This window comes from Thalia democratica, chromosome 5, assembly GCF_965202585.1.
Source record: "Thalia democratica chromosome 5, ktThaDemo2.hap1.1, whole genome shotgun sequence".
Classification (NCBI taxonomy): domain Eukaryota; kingdom Metazoa; phylum Chordata; class Thaliacea; order Salpida; family Salpidae; genus Thalia; species Thalia democratica.
Window position 1 is genome coordinate 56,637,321 of NC_139169.1, and position 21,045 is coordinate 56,658,365.

The following is a 21,045-nucleotide window of genomic DNA, read 5'->3' on the forward strand; positions in this document are numbered from 1 at the left end:
ACCTGACATTACAATAATCTCTGATATACCAAATTTCGGACATTTAATAGTTAATATTTAGTAACTTATTTAAGCCGCACAATGTACTTAAATTGTTGATATTATCAAATACTAATAATAATAACTAATTTGCATATACACTTCCTACCTATATTAAATTATTTGATTACCATGTGAGTACATTATAATCAAAAGTTACTTTTTTTAATTAAGTAGTGCAAGCTCAAAAGCAAAATACTGATTTCAAAACATAACTTACAAAATATATCTTAATTAATTACAACAACTTTTTTATTCTATTGAAAAATTGACTTTAAATAGCTTTGTTTTTTATTTTAACAAAGTGACTTTTCAAAAAAAAAGAAATGGAAATATCATAAGGTGATAGTTTGTAATAGATTTTTACAAACAATTTATGATCTCAAATAGCATATATGTCAGGTTATGAAATGGTGAGAGGGATTCCCTTTATCTATGACCTATGTAGTTGTTAAGTGAGAAAGGATATGAAAAAAAAAATGTAATTTACTTGAAAACAGTAGTTCTAGGAACTGAAACATTTTTTTCTATATATTACGTAACAAAATGGACTTTTTTGTTTAAGTTTTACCTCAGGGTCAAATAGCAAGTTACAATTAGTAAAATAGCAAGCTAAAAAGTAAAAACTTCATGACTGACCAAAATTTTAAAATCGCCCCTTTTTTTAGTTATTGCCCCTTGATTTACTAAAATCGTCCCCAGGGGGGCGGTACCGCATACTTTGGGAAACCCTGATATAGAATCTAAAAATAAAATCTAAATTTATAAAACTTAACATTTGGATTTGTTAATCTAATTAGGAACTTCAAAACTTATTGAAAGTATACAGTTAAAAAAATTATATCAAAATAAAAAGTTGTATTTATACAAGTTTTAACTTTTGTTTGCAAAAATATAAAGAAAACGTAGAGTTTTGTTAGTTATGGTATACGTTTTAATTAAAATTAAATAAAATAGTATATGTGTGAATTTTTAGATATTATTTTAACATTTGTATAATTTTATGTATCTTTTATCTAGTTTTTACCGACATAATAAGAATGTTTAATAAAATTTTAACTAGATTTAACATTAAAGCTTAAGGATAATGTTAAAACTCTAAAACTTTAAGTTTTTGTAAACTAATGTTCAATATAAATTAAATTTATTTTTCTGGAGTACTTGATGGAAGTAGTTTTATTAGTTTAACAAAACTGATACCTAAAAAATTATCGGAAGTACAAGATCTAGTAATTTACTGAAATAAAATTTAACAATTTTATTTTGCAGTAGTAGTTTAATGATTTAGTAGAACTTATTTAAAATGTACAGGAAATAATTTTAGAGTTGTTATCAAAATAATAATTACATAATATGTTTCAGAACTTTATTGTAGAAAGCTTTTTATATAAAATTTGGAATCTCATCTAGAACTTTACTGTATCAGTAAGCTTTGTTTACAAACATAGTTGGTAAACAGTTCAAATTGAAAAATTAACTGGACTTTAAGCAGTTCTTCATATTTCCGTTACCTAAATTATAACATTTTTTGAAAAATTCTAAAGTAATATAAAAAGAATAAAAAAAGGTTTCAAAAAAAGTTTAGGCTAAAACTGTTTTTGTTTTACTATCATAGTGATTATTGTGAGCTTTCTTGATAATGTATTTAAACCATACAACTGATTTATTATTTCTATGTTTGAGGAAGACAGCTTATTTAAGCTATTAAACCTTACTAACTATTTTTTATAGCTACAAGTTATAAAATCTAAGTGTAGATTCAAAAGCTGTTATGTACATATAAGTTGAGAGCTTCTAAGCTGAATAACGGTTATATTACATATCCGCTAGTTGTTAAAAAGAGCAAAGCCAACGCTGCAAATATTTTTGTATCGTTTTCTCTTAATAACCAGCACAAAAATAGTTTGAATAGACAGCTTAGAGAAAAAAGTAGCAATTAATCAGATGAAGCTCTATTGTGAAAAATAGTTCATTTTTGCATAGTATGAAGTGTTGGTACACTAAGAAAAACAGAATAAACTTTTGTTATTTTCTTGTAATTTTTTTATTAATAACCGTTATAAATGAAACAACAAGTCAAAATTTCAATGGTTAGTTAGTTCTACTTTATGATTTTTTTAAGTTTTGAATGTTTGTTTAAGTCGTAATTAAAATTAAAAAGTTTTTTTTATATTAAAATGAAAAACAAACAGTTTTATATAGTTATTAAAAAAGAAGTATAAGCCAAAGTGTTAAAAAAAGTTTCTTTTCTAGTGCATATCAATTTAGCTTTAATTTAAGAATTTTGAAATAAAAATCATACAAAGCCTTATAAACTTTAGTTTGTTAATTTAGAAATTTTAATTGTAAGTAGAGTCTAAATATAATAAAGTCAAATAAAAAAGCTAAGTCGTAACGTTTAAATTAAAAAGTATTCTATTTGTTCCAGTTGAAATTAAAACAAAATTTTTATGTTCTGTATGAACACATAATTCGGTCTTTGTTATTTTCTCTTGAATTAAGTTTGTTTGTACAATAATAAGCTTGTTTAAACAACCTACAGAATGATTACTAATGTAAAACTAATTTACTAGACTTAGTTTCATAAATTAATTTAAATTAGTTTGACATAATATAATATATGTAAATCCATATACCCATATAGTTTAAAAATAAAGATATTAAAAAAATAGTTGTACAAAAAATGTTTTGTAATCAATAAAGTTGTCCAGGTTATATTAGAATTTTTTGCAATATTTTTACAGATTGTACTTTGGAAATTCTGAAAGATGAAATATCTTTTCAATTTAATGCAACTAATTCTGTTTATGAAGCACAAAAATCGAAGTCAGTTCTACAATTATTATTTCTTACATACATCTTTAAATATAGCAGTTACATAGTTGAAAACTTTTAAATTATATAGTTTTGTAGATGTATAAGTATAGTTGTTTTTCAATTACGGTGTCCAACAGTTTATACTTATAATTGTAAAATTTTGTGTTTTCTTTAACTTGAACTTAAGTTTTAAAAAATATTACTCAAATTTATTGTAACAAAAATATATGTTGCAAGACTTAATTTTGTTGACTTAATTTTTTTGTAGTACCTTTTTATGTTACTTTGTGCTCATTATTATGTTATTATTACTTTTAGTGATAAAAACTCATAAAGTGATTTAAAATTACATAGAAAACTTATTTTAGTAGTTCCAAGTGACTATGAATATATTCAGTAAATATTAAGTGGTTTTTACTTTAAAAACTGTAAAGTAAAAAGTCTTTATATTTAAAAGTTAAGATCAAACTTTTGTTTGGTTTTAATCTATTTTTATATACATCTAAATAATATCGATAATTAAATTAATTGCGTTATCTTTATTACTTTGAATTGTTGTCTTTTATAGTTTTTGAAAAATTAGGTTTTCTCAAAGCATTGAAATATACAAAAAATTAAAACTTTATATATTTTATACTTGTTTAGCCCTGTAAAAGAGCTATAGCCATTCGGTCTTTTTATGCGTTTTCCTTTTCGTAAATATTCTAGTTAACAACATTGTATAGTAAATTACTTGATGAGAAAAATTACTATATCATCATAACTAAGTTATTATGTTAAAAAATAAATGTTATGTTTTGTAATAAAAAATCAAAAACCTATTGAAATTCAAACTAAGACTATAATTTATCGAACGATAAAATAAACGCTCAAAATATTTGGTCCTAGTACCTGGTGCACGAAGAACCTTACGACTATCGAGTCACACACCACGGATACCTTTTAATGTCTTGTCCAGGACAACACTAAAATCTATTTTACGTTGCCGTTTATTAAAAAAAATATTTTGCAATCTTAAAGAAATAAAATATTGAAAAAAATACTTGTTGGATAACTTTTTGTCGAACTTTATACTCTATTTGTAATAAATATTAACTTAGTTTTTATATATTTTTTCATAAACGGCACAACTATTTTATTTAAAGCTTATGAATATCAACTTTAAAGGATTATAATAAAAGTTAGTTTTTTAATTTTTCAAATAAAATAAAACATTAGAACTTTTAAGATAAAATGCTCTGGTTAGCTATGTTCTCAAAAAATCCATCTTATTATTAAGTAATGCTTTGTTTTAGAATAAATTGTACGTACATTTGAAAAAGGTACTTTTGAAAACCAAAAAGAATAACTTAAGGTTACTCTTTGACAAAATATTATTCAACAAAAGCACTTTTATTTTTATAATTTTTGGTAAAGTATACTTAGTTGGATTTACTTAAAAATATACTTTAGTAAAATAATATTGCTCTTCCTTCAAAATACTATAAATACAAGAATAAACCTACTTTTTACAAAAATGTTAAGATGCTAAAAACATCTTTATTAACAAAACTAAGCATATATAATTAAACCTTAGTACAAAGTGGTGATACGAAGATCAGACGATATTTTAAAGCTTTATTCGAGCGAAATTTAAAATAAACTCAAACAAACAAAACAACAACAAAATAATAATATCATCTTACAACTTTTTAAAAATATTCAATGTTGCGAAAGTTATTAAACAATAATTGTGCTTATTTTTGAACATAACTTTTGTATAGTCGAATTTTTCATTTCAGTTAAATACTTTTTTTAATACCCATTTAATTTGTATACATGTTTTACTTCTAACCTAACTTTTAAAATAGAACTTCATGAAAAGTTACTCCGATTTTTAAATAGTGAAATTTTAGTTTGCGTGAAATAATTGTTTCCTTGAACTTTTTTCTTATGTTAACACAAACCTTTATTATTTCAAATATATACAGGTCACAACATTGCTTTTAGTTTAAAAATTTGAGATAGTTGAAAATTTCCAATTTACTTTTAAATTTTTTTTTCACTTGAACAAACTACTATTAGGATTAGCACACAAGATATAGTTCCCGCTTTCCGTTATACTTTTATTGTTGTATAGCAAAACGTGTGAGAAAAAGTGGGTCTAATGATTTTAAATTTGTAATTTAACATAAAACGAAGTGTAACAAATTGATAAAAATAAACTTAAAACTAGTTTTTCATGTAATCAACAGGCGAATTTTAAGCACGGTAGACTATTTTTGTTGAATGATTTTAAAGTTGAACAATAGGTTTAAAAAACTTATTTTAACTGCTAAATTTATGTCTAGACCTATTTTGTCACTGACATTTTGTTTCAATTTTAGTTTGTTAAAAGACACGTTGAAATAATTTATGTTTGTATTGAGTAGAACTTTAAATTCTAAACTAAAAAAACATATGTTATTCGCTGAAAAAAAAATTACCTTCATAGTTTTTAAAATGTTTTTGAAATATTACAACGTACAGTATATTTTTTAAACTTAGTTTAAAAAGATATATTTTTATTAGGTTACCTTTACTCTATATTTACTAAAATTAAGTTCAAGTGTTTCTAAGCTAGTTAGTCACCTATTTTTACAACGTTGAAGTTCTGAAGTTGAAGTAAGCACGTTTGAAAAATAAACAACTTTATTAAATATTTTTTTAGGTTATCGCGAGTGAACAACGAGGAAAAGGGATGGTGCGCTTACAATTATAATGGAGACCAGTATGTAGAAGTTAGATTGGATAAAATGTACAGAGTCACTGAAATCGACGTTGAATTAATGTTAGCAACTACCTGTTTTTATATAGTTTTCTTTTAACTTATTTCTCGTTTTATTAATCGTTTAAGAACAAAAAAGTATATAGTAGTAAGCAGCCTGTTTTAATATTAAGAGAGCTAGTACTAGTTTTTAAGTTTTTTATAGTCAATATAACTAAATGCTTTGTATAGAATTAAGAAGATAATACACAATCAAATATTTCATTTTAGTTTTTGAAATAATAATTCAAAAACGTAAAAATGTATGTATTTTTTAAAGTTGCAAATCTTAAATTACTATATAGTACACGAGTTTTTAAACAAGCAAAATAAATGTATTGAAGTTCTTTTTTAAATATTTCTAGAAAAGATTTTATTAATGTTTGTTTACGTGACCGAAATCAAATAAATTTTTTAAAGTTAAAACATTTATTCTGTGTTTTAGTTGTTAAGTAACATGCTTCTATCTAAGTAGACAACAAAACATAAGTAGAAAAAACTAAGTACAAAACTATCCTTAATTGATAATTAATTTTAAGTTTTTTTTTTGCCATATTGACTTTTTTAATTACTTTTAAAACGTAATTTTAACTGAATTTAAATTATTCAATTGTTTTTTGAACGTTTTTATTGATTAAGCTTTTTCTTTTGTACACTTTTTTATTCATTTGTTGGTGTCACAGGTTAAGATTTTAAAATATTTTTTTAAACTTTTAACAAATAAAGAAAAAATTAAACTAGAAACTATATATTTAAACTGAAACTGATTACTTTAAACAGTTAAAACAAATTAAATTTAAAATCAGACAAATTAAAAAACAATGTTTCTAAATTACACGATATTTATTATATTTTTATTAAAAAGTTAAAACTAGTGGATATAAGCTTTTTTTATGATTTATACACACTTTGTCCTGGACAAGACGTTAAAAGTTATCCGTGGTGTACGATTTGATAACCGAAAGGTTTTTTCGTGCACCAGGTCCTAAGACTTAATATTTTGAACGTTTTATTTTACGTTCAGTAAACAATATATATAGTTATACTGTTTATTCAACAACAAAAAAAAAGTGCTCGAAATATATGTTCCTAAGACCTGGTGCACGAAAAACCTTTCGCTTATCGAGTCGCACACCACTAGGATACCTATAAACGTTTTTTCCAGGACGTATAACATATAAAACAAAAATACATTTAAAAAAAAGTAATGAGATAGAAATCCTATAATATATAAAGTTGTAAGTTTAATTAACAGATAATAAATAAAGGTTTAAAACGTAAGAGTTTTTCTAAGATTTTTAACAAATATCCTATTAATTCAAATAAATTGCGTTTATAGAGAATCAGATGGAAAATTTTCGTACGAAATAGAATACCAGCATCCAAATTCACATAACGTCAACTTGATGGTTTGGAGAAAATGGAAAAATCAAAGAAGTATATCGGTAAGTTGTGAATTTTATGAAAGTATCAAAAAATAGTTAACAAGATTGACTCAAAATAGTTTTTAATAACCAAATTAATTATGTAGATACATTTAATTTTATTTTGTTTTTTCTTAGTAAAATACATGTGTTTTTAACAAAAAATAAAGTTACTTAAGTTTACAAATAATGCATTGTTTTACCAGTAGTGTGTTTAGAACTTGAACTATAGTTTTGTTTATAAACAAAGTAACTTAAGTTGTTTTCATACTTTTCATCGTGAAATTTTTTTTGTTATTTATACTTTGTTTTAGTCTAGAACAAAATATTTTCTTAATAAGATTAAATTTAAAAAATATTTTTGCATAAATGATGTTTTGTAACCCAATTTAGAAATTTTCGTACGGAAGACAGCAGATAAATCCCGAGCTTCAGGGCATCGTATCTATCCGAATCAGACCTTTAAAGATGTCAAAAGTTTGTCTGCAGTTCAATATATACGGATGCGAGTGGACAGGTAAGAGTAACTTTTATACTTTTCTAAAATTATCTAAGGTAGATATTCTTAAGATACTTATGTATTAGAAATGAAATAAGTGCTTTAACTATTAGCTATTTGTTAGAATCTAGTTTAGTGAGCTCAAATAACAATTAAAAAAGACCTAGTTAGTTCAAAGTTTTTTTCTTTATTTAAAGCTTTCACAAAATAACGTTTACAAGTATGATAAAGTTTACTTATTTCATTTTATCTAATTTTTTTATTCAACTTATTTCTGTAATCGACACACATAAAAATTTAGTAAATCATTAAACTTCACAACTCATACAAAAACACTTGTGTTTGTTTTGTTAAAAACTGTTTTATCAAAATGAGTTGTTTAAGTATACTTTTTAATGTTTATTTTGTTAACTTATATTTTACTTCGATCAAGTTTTGAATTGCTTGGATTAAAATTTTTCACTCATCATAAAACTATAAGTAAACGTATAAACATATTTATTTGAAACCTAGAGCTTTGCATATATTCAATGATATTTACATCAAAAAATAAAGGGAGTTCAAATTTGTGTTTGTTGTTAAAAACGATATTTTTTTTTAGGTTTAGCATTACAGTTTGATAACATGAAAAAAATAAAAGCAGTTGTATATATATAAAACTCATTTGATTTATAAAACAGTACTTAAAATTTCATTTAATATAGTTTAAAGAAGTTTTTACAATTTCTTATAACACTTCTTATACTCGAAAAAAAAAATTCTTGCATTAGTAGTTTATTAACTTGCTAGACGAAGAAAATACAGTTAATTTAGTAATAGATTTTGTTATTGTTTTGTAATATTCTAATCTACAAACTTTTACAAACTTTTTTAAACAACTTTTATAAGTGTGTGTTTAACTTTAACCTTTCATATTTTAAAATATATCACCTATTTACGTATTATTGCGCTTTTGTTATTGTTATTTTACTTCAGTTTTATTAGTTTTTTTAATAAGTATTCGTAAGTTTAAAACCCTTGTTTCATCTACTAAACTAGTTTTTGTCCTGATTAAATTAATATTAATTTGTTGTTGTAGTAATAAAAATTATTAATTAAATATAATGTTTGATTACTACCTTAGTTTTGATTACTTGTTGATTATAATTTTGTTCTTGCTATTTGTGCTTCAATAATGGTTATTGTCACTTATAACTTTTAATCAGCCTTTTTCAGGCGAAACAGTGCTAATTGTTAGATAAAATTATATTAACCAAGCTCTTCAATACTAGATTGAGCACTGTACTTCATAGAGTTTTTATTCTTAAACAAAGCAAGTATAGCAGAAAAAAATCAAATAATGTGTTTTTTGTCAAAAGGTAGAAACTATTAAGTTGATTTACATTTTTTTTATTTTCTCTTCAAATAAAAGTTTTATTTTGTAGAAAAATTGTACAGCTACGAAATTCCAAAACCTGATTCAAGTCTTTATGACGCGATTTACGATGGAATTAGTTCAAAAACTAAACTAACGAATGGTTTAGGCCAGCTCACAGACAAAGTTATTGGTGGATGGCCTCTAGATGCTGTTTGTTTAAAATTAGTATATTTTCGTTTTTATAAGTTTGTTTTTTACTTTAATTTAATGGAACAACTTGCTGATAAAAGACATAAACACTGCTTTAAATTTAAACTTTTTCGAACAAACTACGTTCTTTATATCAATATCTAGACAACACCCTTCAAAATATAACAAACTATTTAGATTAAAAATGGTAGGCACATGCTTACATTTTTTCAAACTAAAAATCATATCTTAAAACATAGACTAATTAAGTTCAAAGTTTTGTTTTTAATGAAAAAACTTGGTATAACTTTTAATCATAATAATATACTCATACATAGTATTTAACAAAATATCTTGAAATTATACTGAAGTTTTTAGAAAAAACAGTTGTGTAATAAGTACATTTGGTAAAATTAAAAGTATAATATTTGGACTTGACATAAAAATATGTCTAAGTTTAAAGTTTTGAACTATGAGTAATAAACTTGTTTTATCACCTAAAAAAATAAGGGAGTAAGTTTTCAAATTACGAAATGGTTAGATAAATAAAAGATAAAGACAGTAAAACTGAAAAACAAAAATATATAAAAGTTATTTTTATCTTTATTTTCAAAGTTTTACACAAACTAATACTAATTTTAAGAATTTAAAATGATTATTTTTTCGTTTTTTAATACTTAAATAAGAAAAAAAGCACAAGTTCTAACATGTTATGCTATTGGATTAGAAGTTTTTATCTTAAACTGTTTTTAATATTAAATATGTTATGTATGCGTTTAAAACAGCTATTTTTAGAAAAGTTCCTTTGATAGCTTTATTCAAAACTATCTTCTACTTTTGATTTAAAATTTTGTAGAGATTTCAAAAATCGAAGAACTCCCAGATAAGATATGCGCATGATTATGTTGGGTGGAGAGGAGATTTCAACAATAAAGTAGACATTTTGTTCAGATTTTACGATGCTATGCAGTTTGCAAGCATTAGAATATTTTACGCCAAATTCAAAAACTATGAGTTAGTTTTTCAAACCTACCTTTTAAGTTGAAGCTATATGTGTATACTGGATAAAGTTTTTACTGAAAAATCACAGTATAGTATTTATAATTCAAACTGAATTTTTTGTCGAAGTCTGTAAAGACTTTGTTAATAAAATAAGTTTTGAATTACACTGTTTTATAAAACTTTAACATATTTCAAAATCTTTAAAAAAGTTAATCCATGTTTTAAAGTATTTTTAAATTATTATTTGCAGGCAATGTGAGATAAAAAAGCTTACGTGATAGTTTAATGTATTTAGAAATAAAAGCGAAAATATTTTAAGATAATTTACTTTAGAAAACTTTTACTGTTTTATTTTGATCAACACAAAACGGGGATTTAATAAAACTATTACTTTCATTTATATTATTTGAATGAAGCTAAAGTTTATATAGGTGTGTAATGTTAAAATATTGTCGGCTAAATACTCCTGAAGAAAATTAAACAGTAAACTCTCTACAATGTCAAGTTTTTTTTTTAAGTTCTAAACTTTGTAGAGACAAAACTAAATTCAAAGAAAACAACGATTTAAGATACCTAATTATTATTAGTTTTATCTGAAACCACTAGTTTTAGAAGATGCAAAGCTTTACAGTATATATAGCTACATTCACTTGGTCAAAGTCGTAGTATATGGTAAAGTTAAAACTAGCCATTTTTGTTTTTATTAATTAAATAATCTGTATGTGGTTTTTTCATTTAAAAAAAATTATTGATTAGGTTTTCTGTCTTTATATTTTTCTTATAGTTTCGATATTTCAAAATAAATAACAAAAAATAAGTTGATTTCTCTATCATTAATTTTCTTAAATTAAAGGTATCAAAATATTTTAAAGGCTTCTAATTATTACAGATTGTTCAATAACGTCGAAGTTTCAGTTTACACTAGTGGAAAAAAATGGAAGAACAACGATTCAGATTTCAACGAAATTTTTCAGATAAAAGACTTAAATGATTTCGGATACTACTCTATTAAACTAAAGAGACCTAGCAGAGGAAAATTTTTGAAGCTAAGTTTCACCTTGACAGATCAAATGATGCTTTTACTAAGCGAAATTGAGTTTAGATTTTGTAAGTGTTGTTTCACAAAAAACAGTTGAACTGAATTTTAATTTGAAACGTTTTACTAAGTCACTTATTGCACTAAGATTAGGTAAAATAAAAACAACATACATCTTGAAGATAAAAATAAACTATTTGAAACTTTGAAAAAAAAAAAAGAATTTTTACAGAAATAACTTAATTCTTTACTACTCAATCTAAGTTTTATAAATATCACTTTATAAAAAACCAATGTAAACTTCATAAGCTGTTTTAAATGTTTCTTAAATTTTAACAGATGATTCACAGAGTATAGATGAACCAAAGTCTATACCTAAGGTTTATCCAAAGTACACAAAAGAAACTGACCATATTTTTGTAACAACCGGTTATGAAACTTCATTAAACAAAACAAACAATAAATCTAACACCGAAATAGATAAAGAAGAAAGTAAGAAAAGTTCTTCAGCTTTAATAACTGTTTTGGTTATTGTTCTTTTCGCTGTCTTTTTCATGATTTTAGTTGCATTTATTATCAAAAGAAAGAAAAGAAAGGATATCAAAAATGTAAGTTCCTTTTTTGGTTAAATTCAGTATTAGTTTATTGAAATTTTATTTGCAGTTATGCTTTTTTTGCTATATTAACATAGTTTCTTATAGTATAAAACTAAAGTTGATTATATTGTTTGAATTATAAAGAAAATTTAATGTAAAACATTAAAACTTTTAAATACTTTTGCTAATAAAAAATAAGCTTAAGTATGTTATTAAACAAGTAACCTTAAAAAATTATCAATTGAAGTGACTTAGTCATGTTTAAAATAAGAAAAACTTTTTGTAAATTATTGGTAAACAACACTTAAAATCTTTTTAATAAAGTCTATATAAGAAAAAAAATGGTTTTCTGCAAAATTTTCAAAACTAAAGTATAACATGGAAAATATCACCTTTGCCTAAAATTTTAGGCTTTTCGTTTATACAGTTTGATAATTTTTGCAAAAGATTACACCAATATACTAATAACCAAGTTATGTTGAAGAAAAAAAAACTGCTGTTTATGTAAACACTTATTACCTAACAAAACCTTAACTGCAGAGAAATAGTTTGCTAAAAAAATTTATTTAAAATTACTATAGTTTTTAGAAACTTATAGTAGGTTTTCAACGACATAGAATGCTTGGTTTAAATTTTTAGCCTTTAAATTTTTTTATTGAAGTACTGCACGTAAAGTATTCCAATTAACTTAACAAGCTAAAACTTGTTAAAAGAAATATTTATCTATGAAAGCTTTTTTTTAATTGTAAATATTAAAAAACTAAAAAAATATCAACTCAAAACAAAATCAGCTTAAGTTTTTTTATGCTAGCAAAGCTATATACTATTTAAATATTTTGATTTAACTTTGAAAACTAAAACTTGTTTTTTTTTGACTTATATCAGGTTCAACAAAATGAATACTCGCAAGTAGACTCAAGGTTTGAAGATATAACAAAACTTGTAACATCTGATGATGCAGAAAGAAACATAACTAACACTTCTTACGATGAAGAAAACTCAATATACCATGAAGTAAAGTTGATAAATGTTAAACTAAAACAAAATTATAACTAAATTTTTAAAGATAGCAACACTTTTATATTAGCTAATTCTACTAAACTAAATATTGAAACTCAAGTTGTTTAACTTTTTTTTTTCTCAATAGAACATAGAGTTTGCTTTATAATTTACAAAAATCTATGGTAGTTATCATGATTGTAGGAAAGTTTTTTGCTTAATTAAGTAGTAACAGTATAGTTTTTTTTTTTTTCATTAAAATGTTACATTATATTTTCTCTTGTTTTAAGACTATTTAATTATAAAAGTTTTATTAAAATACTCTAGAAATTTTTGTTGTACTTCTTTTTTTCTAACTTAAATATATATAAGGTAAGCAACCAGCAGAATGTGTACTTACTTCCTACGAGTACTGTAGATGATGACGAAATCTCTCAACACAGTACTTCCAATACTGAACCGGGAATAAAAGGTTTTTACTTTAATGTAACATGTAGTGCTTGTTTGAATAAAACTGTTTTTGAGCTGGTATGTTTCTTTAGCGGTATTTCTGTTCAGTTAAATTGATTTAATAAAGTCAGAGTATAAAAAAAAAATTTAAATAAATATTTAAAACTTTTCGTTTAAAAATATTTTTACGCCAGTAAGTATTGACTATTTACATATAAAAACAAAAATATATAATTGACAATAGGTTTTTTTTTTTTATTAATAAAGAATAAATTTTTGCAATAATAATTTACTTAGAAGTTTATGTTTTTTCTATATATGCTTTATTTAAAAAAACGTCCACAAATGTAAAAATTACTAAAAAACTTAGATTACAAAGCTAAAAAAAACTATTTTTAACAGAAACATTACCACCAAAAGGATCATACCTAAATCCAAACAGCCAAACGATGAAAAGTTTAAAGCAAACTGACGAAACTGAAAAAAGTGAATTAGAAAGTAGTGAAAAACTTAGTTTTAAAAAAGAGTCAGTGAAACGCAAGTATGATAAGCTTTCAAACAGCTTGAACAATTTGATTGGTAACGAACTGACTCCATACGCTCAAGTTAATATAGAAGACGATGTCAATGGATTTTTAGATAATGAGGTATTTTGGTTGTAAATACTTTGATGTAAAATTGTAATAGTTTGCCGTAAAGTGTAAATGTAATTTAAAATTGAAGATAAGAACTTAGCTAAAAACTTTGTAATAGTTAAAACCACTAAAATATTGTTAATATATATTTTACAAAACTTTTTTTTAAGTATGATGTTTAAATTTACTGTAAAGATTTTAGATTTTAGTACTTTAGCAAATATGAAGAATGAATAATTTGAAATAAAAAGCTACTGATAAAATTTAATGTGTTGCAGATTGTAGAATATATTTGAATTAGTAAAATTTTTATTTAATATATTAGAAACATAAATTTAAAAAACTCTATTAGAACATGGCATCACAATATGCAGTACCATGGGACCAAGACAAGGACCCGAAATTACTTCAACTTCTTGCATCATCGAGTTGCGAAGATTTACTTAAAGACAGTTAGTTTAACGTAAACTATTATCTAAAACTTTACTATATTTGTTTTTTTTTTTTTCGTTTTATTCTATCTTCAAGTACATAAGTTGTTTAAAAACTAGTATTTATTACTAAACTTTTTTTTTTAAACTTTTTGTTTTAAGTATTGCGAGAAGTAAAAAAATTTATAATTATCTGTTTTTTCTTTCTTTTACCATAAAAATGTATTTAGTAGATAACATTTTTTTTAAATTTAACTTTGATGTTTTTCAAACTTTATTACTATTTACCATTGTATTCTATTTATTACTGTTGTTACTACTAGTGACTTTCTAATTAAGACTTTACTTAAACTTTAAAATTTTATCTATTGTTTATGAAAAAAGGAGATTACTCTATTGTTAAAAAATTAAATAATACAAGTTTACAACAATTTGAATTTTACATAAAAGATTATAACTATTAAATAAACAAGCGAATAAGTTTGTTGAAATTATATAAAGTTAAAAGTACTTCAATAAGAATAAATAACTTTTGTTGGGTTAAACTACTCAAACTAAGAGTAATTTCAAATTATTGTTTTTGCTGGAGAAACTTATTAAATAATGAAGTAAAATATTTTTTTTTAAGTTACATATAGTATTTTACGCTTTGAAAATAAATCTGTGTTAACTTGTACTTTTTCTAAAAATAGCTTTCAAAAGCAACATTTCTATAGTTTATTTTTCAATCAAAATGAATTTTTTATACATACAATAATCTTTCTAATCTTAAAAGCGATTTTTTCAATAGTTTAAAGTAAGTTTAAAACAAGTTATGTTTTCGATTGGTATATAATCAAACGTAGTTTTTTAAATGCTTTGTAGAAACCTCAGCTTTTGAACTAGTTAAAATAAAATTAAATTCTTAAACTAAAGCTTCGTCGGGAGTACAATGGCCGGACGATCGGCTGAGGAGAATGGAATTTCCGCGAAGCAAGCTGACATTAGTGGACGATTTAGGCAAGGGACAGTTTGGAAGTGTACAGTTGTGCAAGGCTCATAAAAGTCTTAGAAAACTTGGCGACTTGAGGTTTTTTAGTTGTTTTAACACTTTTTTAGTTTATTTGTTTTGAACTTTGGTGTGAACTACTCTGTCAGAGTTTGTGACTAGTAATATTCATAATTTTTGCACAAATTTTTTAATTACGGTATGTATTTATTTATCCAGTATGTTATTTAGAGACTATATTTAATTAGCTGTGTTCGTTTTATCTTTTTTTTGTATTTGAAATACTAAAAAAATTAGTACAAAGTTATTCAAAAAGGCAAATAAATAACAATAGTAATACTCTTTTGTTAAATATGAAATTTAAGCAGTTGAAACAACATATATATAGTTTATTGAACAAAAGCGAAAAAAAAATAAAACATTTTTGCTCAAAAACTTTTTGGTTCAATGACCTGGATAGCAAAAAGACCTCTCGGTCATCGAGTTGCATACCCAAACTTAATCAAAATTATAATGAGCTAAAAATTAAAAAAAAAAATGAAAAAAAATATTTTAACAACAGTAAATTTTTTACAGTAACATAGAAGACTGCGACGAAGAGGGAAATTTGTTTGTTGCTTTCAAAACTGAACTTGAACATACCACAAAAGATGAAAAGTAAGTTATATTAATACAAAACAGCTTTTTATTTAGTACTTAATTGACTAATAATCTAAAAAAATAAAGTGACTACTTTATAAGATTTATTGCAAATATTTATTTTCTAAACTTAAACTATGCTTATTTTCATCAATTAGTTAATTTAACTAGTTTGAAAAAAATAAAAATAGATAAAAATTTATCTCTAATCTAAATAGTAAAAACAAAATTAGTAGATTTTTTCCTGATTTATTTTAAATTTTTATCTAAACAATAACCACGAACACTTATGAACTTTCTGAAATACTCGTGATAAGATTAAAAACTAGTAAACAAAGACAAATGAAGTTTATAAATAGCAAATGAGCTTACGTTTACTAGTTTTTGGTTTAAACTACTGACCAAGCTGTCTTTTTATGATACAACTTTTACATATTTAGGCTTTTCTACCAACTAATTACTACTAATTAAAACATTTTTGTTTGACACTTTTATCAAACCTGAAATTCAAACTTTATAAATTTACACTTGAAAACTTACTAATTAAAAAAAAGGAACAACTTCCTAAAGGAGATTAGGATAATGTCAAGGTTATCGCATCCGAACATCGTGCGGTTGCTGGCTGTTGTGACCACAAGTGAGCCGTTTGCCATCATAACAGAGTACATGGATAAGGGAGATCTGAGTGTTTACCTGCAGGATTTTGAAATTGAAGCACCGAACGCGCGAGACGCAACCCAAGGAAACTTTATTAGGTATTTTTTTAACAACTATTATCTCCCCATTATACCTGGTGAAAGATTTTTTAACATTTAAGGTTGTTAACTTTTGTTTTTGTACAGTCTTTGCTGAGAATGAAAAAGTGCTTGATGTAGCTTATAATGTTTCTTTATATTTAAATTTATATATTTGAATAGTTACTGTTTAAAATATGTTTATACAGTTTACGTGTTAAAAACAGTTTTAATTATTTTCAACAAAGTAATTTCCGGCACCGTAAAAATGATTAAATGAATTTATTAATTTATGTAGCTTAAACAGCTATTTCGGTTTTTAGACTTCAAGTATAAATATGTTTAAACATATTAAAAGCTTTTAAATAAATTGTGTCGTTTGTAAACATTAAAATTAACATGAATAACAAAAATTCGTTGTTCTTATTACCTAAATAAAAGTACTTTGATATGCTTTTATTGAAATTTGTATAATTTTATATATATACATCTCGTATACCTTACTAATTACCAGGGAAATAACATGATGGGGTGCGAAGCTGTTTAAACTACCTCAAAATTAATATTTTTTATATTTGTTTAATAGATTATGTTAAAAAATAAAAAAGTTTTAAATTAGGATTTCAGAAGAATAAAAGTTAAGTTAACTTTATTTCTGTCAAATATTTGGAAGTAGAGGTAGAATTATTTTGACAATTCATAAAAAATAAGGATTTTTGTGTTTTTGAAATATTATGACAGGTGTTATTTATCTTATTTAGAGCAATAGCTCGTGCCCATATGCTGAAAATTATGTTTTTTATCTTTTAAGAATCTAAAAAGGTTTATTGTAATGTTGATCTTTGTTAGAGTTTTTTTTTTTATCTTACTAGTCTTTTGGAAAGGAACAAATAATATCTTTGACATTTTCTTCAGCAACACGCGTCTCTTGGAAATCATCATGCAAATAACCAGGGCTTGTGAGTACCTCGCGTCGGTGAACTTTGTGCACAGAGACTTAGCAGCAAGAAACATTTTGATTGATCGGAATGAGCAGATACGCTTGGGTGACTTCGGAATGAGCAGAAACATGTATTCCAGCGACTACTACCGGATAAAAGGTTACGAAACCTTACCAATCAGATGGATGGCCTGGGAAAGCGTTATGACAGTTAGTTAAAGTAAATGTACTTAAGAAGTAAAAAAAAAATTAAATATTTTATCTAAAAGTGTGTAAATGTTTTATAAAGGGGAAGTTTAGTTCAGCTTCAGATGTTTGGTCGTATGCAGTAACTATGTGGGAAATATTTTCCTTATGTAAGCTCAAGCCCTTTAACAAACTAAACAATCAAGAAGTTATTGAAAACCTGAAGAAAATATACATCAAGATAGAAAAACCTGTAAGTTATTTAAAAAAAATTGAATAAACTGAATAATTAAACTTATTTAAAAAAAATTCTTATTTTTTGTGAGAAGTGTTCTTGAACTTCCTTGTAGTCAGTCTAAACAAAGTGTAAATATTAAAACTAATAACAATTATTCTCTAAAGGCTCAGCTGTCTCGACCACGTAGGTGTCCACTTAACATTTACAAGCTCATGCTGAAGTGCTGGCACAGAGAAGAGGAAAGGAGACCGACTTTCAGGGACATTCTGTTCCAGATGATAGCTTGGAAGCAGAAAAGTTGGGACTGTGACGTCACTAAACCCGAGCATCCTCCCATACCGCTGCCAAGAAACGCAACTAAACAGAAAACGTGAAGTTCAAGTTGTTAGATGAAGAGACTTGATGATTAAAAGTTGAATGAGCCATATTTTATTAATTGAAAATTTACTTTTGTTTTATAAATGTTATTTTTGTAGCTACTCTAGCTTAACCCAAGAGACAAAATTGACTGAAGAAGAAATAAACTTTCAAAACAAGTATCTAAATTAATTTAATTAAAAAAAGTTTGTTTTTTTGTTTTTAATCAGTTTAAAATGTAAAAAGTTTTAATTGTTTTATGAGTTTATGAAAAAGTTGAACATTAAAAATGTACGGATACTATATTTGATTTTTAAACAGTCCTTTTTTTAATACTGTAACTGTATTCAGAGCTAATTTTTTTTTTGTTTGTTGTTCAATTTTGTACTTAAATAAAAGGTTCTTAATTTTTATTGTTAAATAATTTCAAAATTTTAAAAGTGTTTAAAACTTTTTTTTAAATACAACTTATAAAAATTTAGTAAACTGAATAAAATGAATTTGTGAGTTTTATTTTTTACTTTTTAATAATCATACAGTTTTTTTCATGTTTTTGCTCAAATTCTACTATATGATATACACTAGTGTTTAAAAAATTTGCTTTATTAAATAAATATTAACTTAAATTCGACTTCTACACTAAAATACTTTAGTTTTTTTTAACTTAAAATATAAATATATTATTCAAATTAGCAAAAGATAGTTTTGAGTGAAATGGTTCTCTAAAATTGTTGCTTTAGTTTACATATTAATCTTGAGAAAAGTTTTTCTGTAAAAAGAATGCGGAACAAAAATGTGTGCTAATTAAAAACAAAGAAATAAATAAAGAGACTTTCTCATTTATATAGCAAAAAAAAATGTACAAATAGGTACATACTTTCTCTTTTTATGATTTATAGTTGTCTATTTAATTTCTAACCTTAATTAAAACTTAAATTTCTTAATTTTTTCAAAAAAATCAATGTTAAAAGCTTTATGCTGGTGCACCAAATGTTTTACTTAACAAACTCTGTAGGTTTATATAACTTTTCTAAACAACTGCCTTTTTGTTTTGTTATAAAGTTTTTCAAACGAATGACAAACAAAAATTTACTTTTTTTTATTAATAATAAAATACAATTACCAAAGCGAGAGTTTAATCTTAAATTTATATCTGTTATAAAAAGTGAAAATTATGACATTTTTTCAAATTGTTTTTTTAGAGCTCAGTAATGTATCAAACATTTTTTGTAATTTAAAATAATTAAACGCAGGGCAGCAAGTTTAAAATAAGCAACATTATAAAGTTCATATTTTTCGTTCAAGTATCAATTATTCGTGCGTTAATATTGTTTTTTTCTTTAAAAGTTTTTTTATATAGATTTCTCTCTGTGAAAATATAATTGCTGTGTATCTCCAAGCTTGAAAAGGTATTTTTTTATCTTAGAAAAGCTATATTTCACTTCTTTCAATAAGTTTATTGGTATATTTTCTAAACGTTTTTTAAACTTCAACAAAGTTGTTATTTTAAGATTTTTCACAAGAGATTAACTTATATTTTGAAAATGTTTAATTTAAATATCGTAATTTTGAAGCAATTTTTACAAACAATTTATCTCCAACGTAACTTTTTCTGCTTCATTGACGTTTCTTAAAATCTAGATATTAGAAATTTTACTAATTACTTACTTGAGCTTTTTAATTTGTAAAGATACTTGTTATGAAAAGAATTCATTTTATTTTTAATGGAATTACATGACGAAAAAATAAGAATACTTGATAACTTTTTGCAGCCAACTTACATTTTTCTGCAGTAAGACTCCAAACTTTTTTTCATAAACATTCCCTTGGACGAAATTTAAAAAATCGCCCCCATTTATTAGATATCACCCCTAAAGGCGATCTTTCTTTGTTGGAAAAATCTTAGTTAGAACAATCATAGCTTCTTTAATTTAAAGTTGACTTTTAGATTAAGGCTTTTTAAACAATTTACATTAATAAAAGTAAGTAAACTAAAAAGATTTTCATAAGGTTTCATCATGCCAATTCGATCATCAGACCACAAGCCCTAAGTAGACTGAAACCGGTTTTGTCCTTATTAGGACTCATCAGCCAGTCACAACCGAGTCTTAATAAGGACGAAACTGGTCTCAGTCTACCGAAGGCATGTGGTCTGATGACTGAATTGCTATGACCAAACCTTTCGTTAACTTGAACCTGTCTCACGGCATACGAAAGTCCAGACTTAAGCTTTGTAGACCTTCGCCGATGTTTTCCCTAAAGAGATCAATAAAGAAAAGTTTTTACACAAACTACTCTTTTGACACCTATGGTTATAAAAGCTCATGTTTTTACAATAATCAAACATTTTTTCTCTACGACCACAAAATTTATTTAGTTTTAACAGACTTACTTTTTAAATGTTCAAAACACCTAGTATAAAGTATTAATAAGCATATAAATAAAAAGCGAAGTTTGTAATAATTTACACAAAAAAAATTATTGATTATAAAAGTCAAACAGTTGTTGTTTATGAAAATTAAAACAAAGAGTAAATTAAATAAGCAATTTTTTTTCAGTTAATAGAAATAGTACTAAAATAGGACGTTTTTTCAATTTATGATTTTTTTAATTTTTAGCAGACAGGGAAAACCTGATACCTACCTTTTAAATCGATTTTAATAAAAGCCCACTTAGTTTGTTGCTTTAAACATTTTATTTGTTT

At 24.5% G+C, this 21,045-nt stretch overlaps 1 protein-coding gene across 1 annotated transcript; it reads left to right on the plus strand.

Moving 5' to 3' along the window:
* Positions 1-1,973: 1,973 nt before the first annotated feature.
* LOC145835642 (discoidin domain-containing receptor 2-like) lies at positions 1,974-19,348 on the plus strand. The gene is made up of 19 exons (XM_082943320.1): positions 1,974-2,129; positions 2,784-2,865; positions 5,546-5,665; positions 6,981-7,086; positions 7,459-7,582; positions 8,989-9,131; positions 9,967-10,124; positions 11,002-11,219; positions 11,488-11,756; positions 12,630-12,758; positions 13,116-13,215; positions 13,596-13,840; positions 14,181-14,280; positions 15,175-15,328; positions 15,824-15,904; positions 16,441-16,641; positions 17,536-17,770; positions 17,850-17,999; positions 18,149-19,348. The coding sequence occupies exons 1-19, from the start codon at positions 2,024-2,026 to the stop codon at positions 18,356-18,358; spliced, it is 2,931 nt and encodes a 976-aa protein (XP_082799446.1). The 5' UTR covers positions 1,974-2,023; the 3' UTR covers positions 18,359-19,348.
* The last annotated feature ends 1,697 nt before the right edge of the window (positions 19,349-21,045 follow it).

Bases quoted from the DNA above. Each gene is read 5' to 3' on its own strand.
- LOC145835642 (XM_082943320.1), top strand. From the start codon at position 2,024: ATGAAGTGTTGGTACACTAAGAAAAACAGAATAAACTTTTGTTATTTT. The intron at 10,125-11,001 runs GTTAGTTTTTCA...TAATTATTACAG, and splicing joins GCCAAATTCAAAAACTATGA to ATTGTTCAATAACGTCGAAG. The intron at 17,771-17,849 runs GTTAGTTAAAGT...TGTTTTATAAAG, and splicing joins CCTGGGAAAGCGTTATGACA to GGGAAGTTTAGTTCAGCTTC.